Genomic DNA, 14,607 nt, shown 5'->3' on the forward strand with positions numbered 1-14,607 from the left:
TTTTTTTGCTCTCTCCCTTTTCTTGTGAAAATGTGATCGCCATTTGATAACTTATTCTTTCCATTCTCTGCCCATAGATATTGCTGTCATAGTGCCGCAATTACAATATTCTTGTAAAACACTTTTTAACTTTTATACAAACATTTACCTAATGCCTCGTTCACACAAAGAATTTGATTTGCATTAGCGAATTAAATCTGAACCGCGTTCACATGGACATTTTAATGCGCATCCGTGTGAACGCGGCATAAACTTAATCAATTTATGTTGCAGAATATTTTATTTGAAATATGTTTGAGAAGTTCGTATTTATGCTGTGATGTTATGAGTTTCTTTTTTAAAAAAAATATACAGAGTTCTGGACGTAGTTTATATATCTGGCAAGTTGCCACATGCAAGTCAAATTGATTTTGTACTTTGTTACTTGAAATAAGAGACACATATAGATGTTGAGAGATTCCCAGGAAGTATTGAAGGACTCTTCCTTTCGCATTTCACAGGTAAACAAAAAATCTCAAAAAGTTGTTTTAGACAGTAATTTTGATTCATCTTCAGTATTTTCCTTTAATTCACATGCTCATTCACCTCACATGCTCATTTATTGTAACAGTTATATTGTTTGATAATTGTTTAATGACTTAACGACTTGCGGTAGTGTACAATGTAAAGCGTCCAAACATCGATCGATCAATTAATGAAGCATACTTAATACCTTATTTTTAATTATTGTGTACACACGTCGGGCCCAGGTACCTACTTCACCTTTTTCTTTACTATTCTATTTTTATTTTTTATTTTTTTATTTTTTTTGCAAAATTATTGGGGCGGCGACCGCCGCCCCTGCCGCCCCTTTCCCGACGCCCCTGTGAGAGTAAAATCGTTTTAACATACATTTTTCACCAGGAAAAAGCTTTCTCGAGTAGGTTTTAAGAACCAGCAACCTGGACTATTTAAATAATGAATGAAACTCGACAGCTATTTAAATCGATGTATATCTCTCTAGTGTGTATCTAATTTGACTTGCATGTGGCAACTTGCCAGATATATAAACTACGTCCAGAACTACGTACATTTTTAAAAAAAGAAACTCATAACAGCACAGGACAAATACGAACTTTTCAAACATATTTCAAACGACATATCCGTAATCAAGATAATCTTAAATGGATTGTGATGTGATGGATCAATTAAGATTCATAATTCTTACTCTCCGCCAGAAGTAAGGGAAAATATATGGAGATTTAGTGAAGCATGATTATGTTGGATCGTAGACAGCTTCGCTTGATCATCACTCCAGTGAACAGACTAAACAATCTTAAATTAGTAGTACTACTGATGAGTTTTACGTCTGGAACAGAGTCTCAATTCATTATTCAATAGTTAAAAAAAAGTAATGCTTAAAAAAAATGTCAGCTTGGAATTATCGAAAAGCGTTTGAAATACGAAGTGTAAAGCATCTTGAAAATATAGTGTGTCTTGGTTGTAATTCATTTATTCAATCATAAGCATGTATACGTGACGGAATACCAAAAACAGTTACTCCAAGTGATACAAGGCACATGAACCTGCTAACGTTAAATTTTATTCTAAATGTCGAGGAATTTACGCTGCAAACTTTCGCCAGAGTTTACACACAAACCAAATTTTCCATGCTGACATTGTGGGATAGGAGATTCCCGCGAACTACTTTTGATGAAGATGGTGATAAGGTCATCAGAAAGAAATGGCATCAGCCTGTTGGTAATAGGCACACAATATCTCTTGCCTCTAAGTAGGAAGTGATGTGAGTTGTTCCGACTTTAATTCATGATTGATTCCCGATTTCTGATTTGCACGTGTTATGTCTAAATCCATGTTTTCTTTCTTGAAGTGAAAGTAGAAAATTATATATGTATAACATCCAATATTTATTGAACTTTTCTTTCTTTTTTATATATTTCAATTTCGTACCTTGCAAATTCAATTCGTTTATGAAACTGTATGCATTTTATGAAATGAAACGTCTGATGATAAGTGCGCACCTTTTACACTATCTGATTATTAAGTTGTAATCGCGGACGTACATAGTCTCGTTCAACCAGACACTCGACTGTCTCCGCAAATCTCCGATGAGCAGAGTCACGTGATAATAACAGTTACCGCTAGGGAGCACTAATTTAGTTTCGGTTTGATTTTCTCTGAGAATGTTGGACAACTCGCCCCAATACAATTCGCCCTCAAGACAACTCACTCCCTCTTAGGACAACTTGCCCTCTCTCAGGACAAGTCACGCCCTCTCTTAAGATAACTCGCCCCCAATATTATATATAAATATATTATCACATTTTATTTTCATTTTGTGTATGTGTGAGAGAGACTAATTGTACAAAAATTTACACTTTTAACCCTGTAAAGATACGTCTTTTTATTTCATACTTTTACAAGAATGGTGAATTCTAACAGAATCATACACAGATTGAATTATTGCATTTCAGAAAAAAATGATATTTTTCATAATTCATTTAGCAAGGAAAATTACATTTACTGATCTTCAGGTAATTGAGTAAATGCCTCCAATACTGAGAAAAAATGTTGGTGGTTAGGAGGTGTGTGTGTGTTTTATCGATACAGCATACATAAGTGTAAATGTGAAGCATGGATATTCTGATACATGTACATGTAATTATCTCTTGTAGCTCATACACCTCTTGGATTTAGACCAAAAATAATAATTGTAAACATGTATGATATGAAGGGAATAGTTATATTAAGAGAGGGGGCGAGTTGTCCCAAAGAGGGGGCGAGTTGTCTTGAGGGCGAGTTGTCTTAGGGGCGAGTTATCCCAAAGAGGGGCGAGTTGTCTTGAGGGCGAGTTGTCCTGATACCTGGTATCAAGAGAGGGTGGCCATTTTGGAAAAAAGCCGGAAATATTTCATTTGCATAATTAAGTGAGTTAGCTTGAATGGTACTGCAGATTCGAAGAGGCATCGGTCGGTACAGATGTACCATTACTACGAATATGTGATCGTGTTAATTTCATCAGATATTCGTTAGATTCTTCTATTATTGAATTTAATTCCTGACATGGCTTTCACGAGAAAGTTTTAAAATATACTAGAAAAATTCTACAATAGATACACATACCCTTTAACTAGGCATATAAACTGTAGGTATGTTTAATTTTAAGCCCTCCTATTCTGCTTGCCGACTAAAGAACTAAGTAGCATCAACTCTTTTTCTCAAGAACAACTGGGCCAAAAAAGTTGAAGCTTTCTCATATAGCACAAATTCAATATGTTAAAAGCATGGCTCTAGGGGTAGGGTGGGGCCACAATGGGGGATCAAAGTTTGGAAGATGAGTATATAGGGGAAATATTTTAAAAATTTCTTCTCAAAATCCACAGGGTCGAAAAAGTGGAAATTAACATGAAAATTTCCTGATATATTGCAGATTCAAGTTTGTTAACATCATATTCCCGAGGGTTAGGATAGGCCACAATAGGAGATCAAAGTTTTACATGTAAGTATATAGGGATAAGTCTTCTCCAGAACCAATGTGCCAGAAAAAATTGAAATTACATGAAAGCTTTCAAGCAGAATAGATCCAAGTTTGTTCAAATCATGATCCACCGGGGGTAGGGTGGACCACAGTAGGAAAGGAAAATGTTTTGAAATAGCTCTTGAACAATCTAAGGTAGTGCTTATATATTTTGTATGATTTTATATATTCTTTACGGACAGACCTTTCATTTAATGCAATGGTATGTGATCTTGTGACCCTCACATGGAAATATATCCTGGACTATTTAAAGAAAATCTTTCATGTCTTGCATGTATATTTTATAGCAATACCTAAGGCTTTCATTTCATACCATGATCTTTGACCTTGTGACATTGAACTTGAAGACTTTTAGGAAAACATAACCTAACTATTTTAGGTGTAGTTCTATTACTTGTAAATAGGTTCTTGATGACAAAACCTTGTGACATAGAGGTGTTTGATATTTTGACCTTGGATACTGACCAACTTTTAAGAAACCCTAACCTATTCAATATCCCCTGAACTATTTAAGGTAAAGTTTTCATATTTTGAATAAAGATTATTTATGACATCACTTTATTATTTCGTGAGGTTTGACCTTGTGATCTTGACTTTGGAGGTAAACCTACTTTTCGAATTTCTGATCTATTCACTATCTTCTGCACTTTTTAAGTCGATCTTTCATATTGCGTATATAGATTTCTTATGACAAGACCTTTCACTTCATAGTAGAGGTGCTAATGATATCATCCAAACAATGGCCTCTAAGCTGCACATACCATCACTGCAAGTAGGAGACGATTCTTTCACTCCTGTTACTAAGGCTAAGGGCGTTGGTGTAACCATTGACTGTCATATGACCATGGAGGCACATATATCATCAGTGTGCAGAGGTGCCTTCATCCTCCTTAAGAACCTGAGCCGGTTGAGGAGATGTATGGGCAGGGAATCGCTGGAATGCGTTGTCCATGCCTTCATAACAACAAAGCTGAACTACTGTAACTCTCTCTACTACGACTTACCATCAAAGCAGATCCAGCGACTCCAATCCAACCAAAACGCTGTAGCCAGAATCATTTCAGACACCCACAAATATGACAGCATTACACCAGTACTACGTTCCCTCCATTGGCTGCCAGTTCAGCAAAGAGTCATCTTCAAGACATTGGTGTTAGTGTACAAAACAGTCAAGAACATGGCTCCATCCTATCTGCAGGAACTCATAACAAACTATGCTCCCTCCAGAACTCTGCGGTCCAGTGATCAGAGCCTACAATCATTTACTACCTCATCTGTGACTCAAACTCGAGCTTTTAGTGTGGCTGGCCCTAAACTGTGGAATGCTCTACCATATGATATCAGAACTGTTGCTAGTCTCTATATCTTTAAATGTAAACTAAAGACGCATCTGTTTACAATTCGTTACAACTAGTCTGTGCAGATGAAATCTCTAAGTCAAGATTACTATGTTGTGCAATCATAACGGACTCCTTATCTTCACCTACCAGTCATTCGTTCTGAGACAATTATTTTATTTATTCTATTGTTATTTAAATAACGTTTAGAGCAATGTGGATTTTACGCTTTTCAAAATCAATTTATTATTATCATTATTATTCTTATCCCGTGGGGATCAGGTTTAGAATAGGTCCTTATTACTCCTTGATTGTCGTATGAGGCGACTTAATGGGGCGGTCCTTTGGATGAGACCGCAAAAACAGAGGTCCCGTGTCACAGCAGGTGTGGCACTATAAAGATCTCTCCCTGCTCAAAGGTCGTAAGCGCCGAGCATAGGCCTAAATTTTGCATCCCTTCACCGGCAATGGTTACGACTCCATATGAGTGAAAGATTCTCGAGAGGGACGTTAAACAATATTCAATCAATCAATCATACTTTGACCTTGTGAACTTAGAATTTGACTTAATTTGATGAAAACGTAACCTGTTAAATATTTTCGAAACTATTTCAGGTAGGTCTTTCATATTTTGTGTATATATTCTTGAATACAATATTGCAATCGTATTTGATCTTGTAACCTTGACCCACGTTCTTAAAAACCTGACATTATCAATATCTCCTGAACTACTGTAGGTTAAGCATTCATAGTTTGTGTATAGATTCTATTTGGCAAGACATTGTTACACTTTGGTGCTTGACCTCGTGATCTTGGTCTTATCCAGAAGAGCAATAGCATGCTATATTCATATTGGTATTGGAACATCTCTGTGTTATGGGAATTCATTTCCAATTATGTTGCAATTCTTTGGGGCTACGTTGGGGCCACAATATAGAGTCAAACTTTTCTTGAGAATCAGGATTGATAAAAAAAATATTTTAAAAATCTTTTAAAGAACAAACACAGGACCAAGGTAACTCGGGTGGGCAATATAGCCCAAGACAAAAATTGAGTTTATGTTAATTTCCTTTCTTCTGTGCAGTGATATGATTGAAAAATCCATTAAAAATATATATTATTGCTATTCTATATTTCAGCTGGAGATACTACTTAACCGGAAAAGACTTCAAGTCATGTAATAATGATATATTTTTTAAAAATATTTTCATATACAAGTATTTTAATCGCATTCATTTTAAACGAATAAATCAACCATTCAGTTTTTCATTCTGTTTAATTATCAAGATGATTTACTTTATTTCGTTTGCAGGATGAAGTGTATTTTCATCATCTTTGTTATCGGAAATATCTGCAGCAATACGGTATGATACATAACATGTAATGTTTGTTTGAATGTTGTTATTTTACATCCCTTCGAGGATTTTTCACAGAAATAGAGGCTTAAGGAGAAGTGTCCCATTTTTTTTATCTTTGTCGTGAGGTTTCTTTATCTTGCCAACGTTAATCCCAACATAAATCCTCCATTTTCAACGCCATTTATGTCTATTTTTTTAATATTTCACAATTTCAAATACTCCTCCAAAACTGTTTACAACTGAACTTGGCACAGATTATCTTTAGGTGAAAGGCATTTAAGTTTGTTTTTAAAAAGCATAAGGGTCATATCTCAAGGGGAGACACTTATTAAAAGGAAAATCGGGTGAAGTCCTTTAAAAAACCACTGGGTTAGAAAGATGAAACTGGTTTGAAAACTTTCAGACATAGCTTGTCCAAGTCAAACTTCTCATGCAGGAATTCGTCGGGATTAAGTTTATATCTTTAAACAATCTATTTCTCTAGAGCAACAGAACAATTATTAGTCTTATTGTTGATAAACGAGTATCTTAAATAGTGCAGATTCAAGTTTGTGTAGTTTGTGGCCCCGTAGGTAGTGTTGGGTTACAATAAGGGATCAAAGTTTTATATGATGATGTATAGTGAACTGTTCTCATGAACAGCTAGACCATAATTAGTCATGTTGATGCGCAAACCTTCTCAGATAGTGCAGATTTAAGCTTATTGAAATCAGTGGTTTCAGGTTAGGGTTGGGACCCAATATGGGATCAAAGCTTTCAAAGGAAACTATACAGTTAGAAACTTTTAAAAAGTTTCTCCCCAAAAGTCGAAGGAAAATGATTAGTCAAATCAATATGTAACCATCCCTAACTAGTGCATATTCATATTGCTAGTTCATCAACAGTTACTGAGTTGACCTATTGCAATTGGTCAGCGTCCGCCGTCGTCCGTTGTGCGTTAACCATTGAAAAAATTTAACGTCTTAATAAGTATCATTACAATTATTTTCAAATTTGATATGAAACAGTTTTTAGACAAGGGTGACATAAATTGTGAATTTCCGCACTCCTGCACCCGTGGAGCCTTGGAGGCTGGGCACAGAATGTCAAAATTTGACAAATGTTAAAAAAACACCGAAATTGCTTATCAGTAGAAAAACTAAATGCATATTGATATAAAGGAGAAAGGCTTCTACCAACATTAAAATTTCATGATCCCCGAGATAGAGGTGAATCCAGGGTATAAAGTGTAACTTTGTAAAATATTTAAATAATGTTTTCTTTAGTGCTATTAACACTAAATTGAAAAGTAATGAAACTTTAGAAAACGCAGGTAGTCCTTTACCAAAAATGTAAATTTCATGATCCCAGGGGTAGGAGTTTTTGTATCATAGTAGGGTCAAAATGGTCAATGATTAGATATGTAAGCAATTGAACATATTTTAACTTCATGATAACTATCATTCCACTTCTTTTCAAACTTGGTATGAAGCATCTTAGGCTGATATAAATTGTACATTTCAGGACTCCTGCCCACAGGGTATTAGGGGCTGGGCAAACTTTACCAATTATCAGAAATGTTTTTCTCTGCATTTGCACAAGTTTAAGAATACTTAAATGCATGTGATGTAAATCAGGAAAGCCTCTACCAAAATTTTAAATTTCCTAATCCTCAGGGTAGGGGTTCTGAATCCAGGGTGGGACCAAACTAGTTATATGTATATATTGTTTATGTGTACAAACATTTCCATAACATGTTCTTTAGTGTTATTGATACTACATTCAAACTGAATGGATATTTATAAAGAGAAGGTAGTCCTTTACCAAAATTTTAGAAGACATCCTGTTTTAAACCGGTGTTGAATATTAGAATATTAGAATTCATCTTAGATGTGCAGAACCTCAGGTCTAATTTCAGTCAAACTTGCCACCAATCTGCTGTGGCACAAAACTGTCACTCCACTTTTGAACTGTAGATACTGCAGAATTAGTAAACAATTAGTGGCATCATTCAAAAACCATGTCAAAAACCACTGGGCCAATTTCAAACAAACTTAGAAAACGTTATCCTTGCTTAAAGACCCAACTTTAAGGTAACACCCCCAAATTGTTAGCCGTCTGTCAATCAAACATTTAACAATAGATTTCAGGTTGAGTGACATCTGCAAAAACTGTGGTCTACAGCTACCCCAGAGAGGTGTTTTGATAACAATAACAGCCAGTACCTACAGGCATTCCTTAGATCTTGAGGAAGCCCTGAATTCTAGAGTTTTGATAGCAATGACCTGTCCACAACTGCTATTTTCTCCAAATTCAATTGTTTTTAAAAAGACCCCTGAACAACGCAATTTTGATATTCCCCCCTTTATATACTTGCATTAAAGATTACACAATCAGAAATCAAACAATAATTTGCCCATTAATTTCTAAAACTTGTAACTTATTGAAATAATTTATATTATCAATTTATGATAGTTCTATATTTATAAAAGAAATTATTCATTGAGCCAATGACTAAGAGTAAAAGAGAGAAAGAGGGGGGTGTAGACTGTGTGTCATCTAACCATAGGGATACAAACATTATATATTATATGACCACAGAAACACTGAAGACGGCCCTGAGACCCTTCCTGTGTACATCAAAAGTATACACAGCACCCTGATCTCTTGGCCAGGTAAATAACAATGACCATAGATGAGCTCCGCCCACATCCAGTGGTCCGTGAAGAAACCGTACGGTATTTTATTTGGGTCTTTAAAGAGGATTAAATGTTGTTCATGTAAAGGGTCATACTCTCTCCGAAGAGTAGATAATCAAGAAAATGCAAAAATAGGGAGGGGTCATTTACAAATCTTCTCAAGAATTACTGGGCCAGAAAAGTTGACACCTACATGAAAGCTTCCTAACATGGTGTAGATTTAAGTTTGTTCAAATCATGGCTCCGGATCGCAATATTTATTATAGGATTAAACATTCTTTTTGAAGAATCTATCGATGTGTAAACTCCGGATATTTTACTCACAAACTGAATAAAAGTGCGAAGCACTTTTATGTTAAGATTATGAGTAAATTGTCCAGAGTTTACACATCGATGAATTCTTCAAAAAGAATGTTTGATTCTTATAATTCCAATTCATTCACTTTATTAGCAATTGCAAAACTTTGAATAGTTTGCCCGCACTATTTTATTTGTTTTCAAGCGTGAATGAATACATCGCGTTTTCGGATTTATTGATGTGTAAATTCTTGTTCATCTTTATTTTTGGCCAATCAAAACAATTGTAATAAATAACATTGAAATTATTTATTATTGCATGTAAACACGAAAGCATGAATTGATAATCTCCTTGTGGGGATGTACGACAAATATCTATAGATATAAGAAACCACCACAAGGTTCATGTTCGAACCCTAACCCTAACCCTGATTTTAAGGTTTTTTGAAAGTTCCTTTGTATTCTGTTAGTATGCTATCGTACTCTGGCTGACTTTACAACCTTTCGTTAATATGCATTTGCTAGATATAGACTTTGTTTACAATGAATGAAATTAAAATATTAACCGTTAACTGTCAAGGATTAAGTTGTCAAGAAAAAAGGAAAGACGTTTTGAAATTTTATAAGTCAAACTGATGTGCCATTTATTGTCTACAAGATACGCATTTTGTTGAAAATCATAATATCATTCCAAATGAATGGGGATTTGAAAAGTGTTTTTTCAGTTCATTTGTTTCCAATGCAAGGGGAACTGCTGTACGTTTTAACAATACTTTTGAATTTGTTGTAGATATTTGAATTTGTCGTCCACTTCTGCTTCATACTTAGATATTTTATTGAAAGTAGACATTAACGGCAAACTGACAACTCAACTGTATGAGAAACGGGATGATTTCAGCTTCTCCATCGTCAACTTCCCATATTTATGTAGCAATATTCCATTATCACCTGCATATGGTGTTTATATATCTCAACTGATTCGATATGCAAGAGTTTGTTCTGCGTATAGTCAGTTTTTAAATCGAGGTAAGCTACTGACAAACAAGTTGATGGTACAGGGGTTTCAACAGTCTCGATTGAAGTTAGCATTTCGCAAATTCTATGGTCGTTATAACGATCTAGTTCGTCAATACAACCTCGCATTGGGTCAAATGCTGTCTGATGTGTTTCATACCGATTGTTAAGCCGTTCTTGGCACACTGATTTTGACTGTGGATAACTCCGTTTACCTGATCAAGATATAGGGCTCACGGCGGGTGTGACCGGTCAACAGGGGATACTTACTCCTCCTAGGCATCTGATCCCACCTCTGGTATGTCCAGGGGTCCGTGTTTGCCCAACTATCTATTTTGTATTGCTTATAGTAGTTATGAGATTGATCACTGTTCGTTATATTCACCTTCCATAAAGAGAAAAAGGGATAATAATGGCAATTACACTATTTTAGATTTAAGTATAGAAGGTAAAAGAATAACATTAGTTAATTTATATGGTCCAAACAAAGATTCACTAATGTTTTGTAAGACTGTAGTAGAAAATGCACAATATTTTGAAAATAATCACTATACATGTATATTATGTGGGGATTTTAATGTTGTCATGAATCCAATCATTGACTTAAATTCTATAAAGATAATAGTGTTAACAACCCAAATACCAGAAATACTATGTTAGAAGCAATGAATGACTTAGATGTTTTTGATATATATAGAGAACTATACCCAGATACAAGAAGATATAATTGGAGGAAACAAAATCCCACTATATTAGCCAGATTATATTTCTTTTTTGTCTCCATTTTATTTTATTTTACAGTGTACATGATTGTGTTGTAAAACCAGGCTAAAGATCAGACCATTCTATGGTCATTTTGTCATTAAGATTTCAGGATTTTCAAAGAGGGAAAGGTTTATGGAAATTTGATAACTCTGCTTTATGACAAAAAAAATATGTTTAGAAAATCAAACAAATACTATTACAAACAAAAAAGCAGTTTATGATTCCGGTTTATAATATCGATTATATTGGTTCTATTGATAATAATTGATTGATTGAGTTTTACGCCGTTTTGACAATATTTTATCCATTTTACGGCGGTTAACTGATTGAAATATGTTTGATTGTGACCAGATAATGAAGTTAATTTTAGAATAAATAACATGTTGTTTTAGGGGTGTTAATGATGGAAATAAGAGCAAAATGTATATCACATTCAGCTCATATGCAAAAATATAAAAAGGCATAGAGAAAAAAAATGGATGTTTTAATAAACGACCTGGAAGAGAATGAAGAATTGACAGAACTGACTTTAGTTTGGAAAATGCAAAGAAGCAATTAGAACTATTAAGGAGAGATAAACTAAAAGCAGGAATGATTAGATTAAAAGCAAAATGGCTAGAGGCCAGAATATTTCAGCAATCAAAAGAAAAGAAATTTTACAAACAAAATAATTCATTGGATATAATTAGAAAATGGTAAAGCAATTACAAATCAGCATGAGATATTGGAGGAGATATGTAAATATTATGAAAATTTATATGAAAATAAAACACCCGTGGGAAATTTACGTGAATGGGAAAATGACGAATTATTTAAAAATGTTCCTATAATGTCATGAAAAGAAAATTTAATTCTAGAGGTGGATATAACTTATCAAAAAACAACAAACACTATTTAAAAAATGAAAAACAATACAAGTCCAAGAAGTGGAAAGACCTGGGAATTTTGATTACTAGGGCATTACATTCTGGTTATAATAAGGGAGAACTGTCATTTACACAAAACCAAGGGATCATTACCTGTTTAGCAAAACCAGACAAATCAAAACAATATTTTTTTTTTAAATTGGCGTCCTATTACCTTACTCAAAACAGTTTATAAGATAGGGTCTGCATCTATTGCAGGTAGATTTATATCAGGAAGAAGCGTTTCAGAAAACACTAGACTAATTTATGACCTAATGAATTACACTCAGGTTAAAAATATTCCTGGCATGATCCTCCTCATATATTTTGAAATAGCATTTGATACAGACTCTTGGGGTTATTTAATAAGAATGTAGAGTTTTTCAAGTTTGGTGAATCTATCTGATCAAGATATAGGGCTCTCAGCGGGTGTGACCGGTCGACAGGGGATGCTTACTCCTCCTAGTCACCTGATCCCACCTCTGGTGTATCCAGGGGTCCGTGTTTGTCCAACTATTTATTTTGTATTGCTTGTAGGAGTTATGAGATTGATCACTGTTCGTTATCGTCACCTTTCATTAAGTGGATCACAGTATTTTACAATGATATATCAACAACAATAAACCAAGGTGGAAATTTACCAAGGTAGTTTCAAAATAGGCGTGGTTTTAGACAAGAGGGGATCCAATCTCACCGTACTTGTTTTTATCATGCAAAGTGGGATAAGGTGCCTAGGAGGAGTAAGCATCATATGTAGAAATACTTTAAATAAAATTAAAAGGTAATGAAAAGGTAAAAGATATAAAAATAACTAATATAATTCTTTTAATTTCAAAATTTGCAGATGACACTTCTATATTCTTAAATGGTAGTAAGGAATATTTAGAGGCTACATTAGACGACCTTAAAGATGTTTAAAAAGATGTCTGGTCTAACTGTTAATTATAGTAAAATTCAAGTGGTATGAATTGGTAGTAAGAGGTATTCAGCAAAATGATTAGTGGAAGATAAAGCATTAGAATAGAATTTGATGTTTCTTTAGGTGAGACAGTAAAAATAGATTTTGATAAATAAATCATTGCTATTCACAATCTTTTGAATTAATTTATGGGGAAAAAAGAAATCTTACTCCTATTAGACGTATTACAGTAATTAAATCATTAGCAATTTCAAAACTGGTAAACTTGCTTATTTCATTACCCAATTTATCTAAAGACATTATAGACAAGTTAAATCAAATATTTGTTAACTTGTTATGGTAAAAACCTGTCGCGAAAGCTAAAAAATCAGTCGCCACACAAGAATGTGAGAAAGGGGGATTAAATATTGTAAATATTGAAAAGTTTATTGCAAGTCTAAAAATATCAAGGATTAAAAAACTTCTCTTTCATACAGTCAAGTGGAATCTATTATAGGAGCAGAAGTTGATATTAGCAATGTCATCAAATTTGGACCATTGTATGCTTTACAAAAACTTGAGAAACCAAATAATATGTTTTGGAGGGATGTGATTAAATCCTGGAAACGGTTAATTTTTTTAGAAAACAATCTTCTGAACTTATGGTTAACGGTGTTTTATGGTACAATGAAAACATAAAGGTAAATAGAAAAACTTTATATCTGAAAGATAGGTGTGGAAATAATATATATACAATAAACTCATTGTACTGCCTCCCATGTCACTTTTATTAAATTACAGTCAGTTAACTAGTTCCATTTTATTGACCACAAACAGTTCACATATAGGCGCAGATCCTAAATAGCGCGTGTTTGTCATAAAGTCATAATGAAAAAGTAAATTATGTTAGGTTACATTGCTATTCAAATTAAATGCATGTAATTCACTACCTTAAAGTATAAATGAACTTTACAGTGGTATTTAAATTGCAGGTCTAAAAACAAAGATATCAGAACTTGTAAAACTTACATCGTGATCGGCCACTGGTACCCTAGATTATAACGTTTTTGGATAGTTGATCGAGAGTCTTTCACAGGAATGAATTGTGTGCATACAAGGCACACGTAGATAGTCAAACTTATACAGGAACCCGCATTGCTTCATAATTAAGATAATTTCAAAATGCAGACCCTACCCAAGTTAGATAAACATAACGCAGCAAATTTGACTTTAACATAAACAGCAGATGCGAGTTATTGGTCAGTGCACAACAATCAAGCGTGATAAGATGATTATAAAAATAATACAAACAATGAACAATTGACTCAGCTATTTCAAAACCTGATACATTTGTCACTATAAAAAACCCGAATGAAATGCAATTATAAGAATTATAAGATGAATGCACGACATTATATTCATTGTTAGATGAGAACGGAGATATCATGAATTATATTCAATTCATGGAAATGTACAGAGTGAAATCTCTCTTTTTTGTGGATTTTTTTTATTTACGACAAACATTGAAGAACGCAATGAGAATTAATGGAATAATCCAGTTTATAAAAGTCCAAGAACCTACTATCCCTCTACATATAGCCCCTTTCATATATATATTTTTTAAAAAACCAAAATACAACTGTACCATTTTTTAAATTATAGTGAAGAAAAACCTGTAGGTCATAAGAAGTGGGCTATACAATTTGATATCTCTCAAAAAGAGTGGAATAGAAGAGATAAAAATGCGTTTACTATTACAAAGGATACAAAATTACAGTGGTTACAATATCATATAAATTATAACATTTTAGTCACTT

At 33.9% G+C, this 14,607-nt stretch overlaps 1 protein-coding gene across 3 annotated transcripts in view; it reads left to right on the forward strand.

Annotated features, from left to right (window-relative positions):
* Positions 1 to 14,607, forward strand: part of LOC125674100 (uncharacterized) — a 99,575-nt gene that overhangs the window by 78,638 nt on the left and 6,330 nt on the right. For 2 of the 3 annotated variants that reach the window (XR_008801893.1, XR_008801892.1), the window contains exons 1-4: positions 770 to 1,783; positions 3,431 to 3,499; positions 6,015 to 6,052; positions 6,188 to 6,239. Coding sequence is in view for 1 of the 3 variants with exons in the window: in XM_056160408.1 (XP_056016383.1) it covers positions 6,051 to 6,052; positions 6,188 to 6,239 (54 nt within the window). In the remaining 2 variants the exon portion in view is untranslated. Of the gene's footprint in view, positions 1 to 769; positions 1,784 to 3,430; positions 3,500 to 6,014; positions 6,053 to 6,187; positions 6,240 to 14,607 lie in introns of those variants that run through there. The other variant, XM_056160408.1, reaches the window with a different exon arrangement.

This window comes from Ostrea edulis, chromosome 3, assembly GCF_947568905.1.
Source record: "Ostrea edulis chromosome 3, xbOstEdul1.1, whole genome shotgun sequence".
NCBI lineage: Eukaryota > Metazoa > Mollusca > Bivalvia > Ostreida > Ostreidae > Ostrea > Ostrea edulis.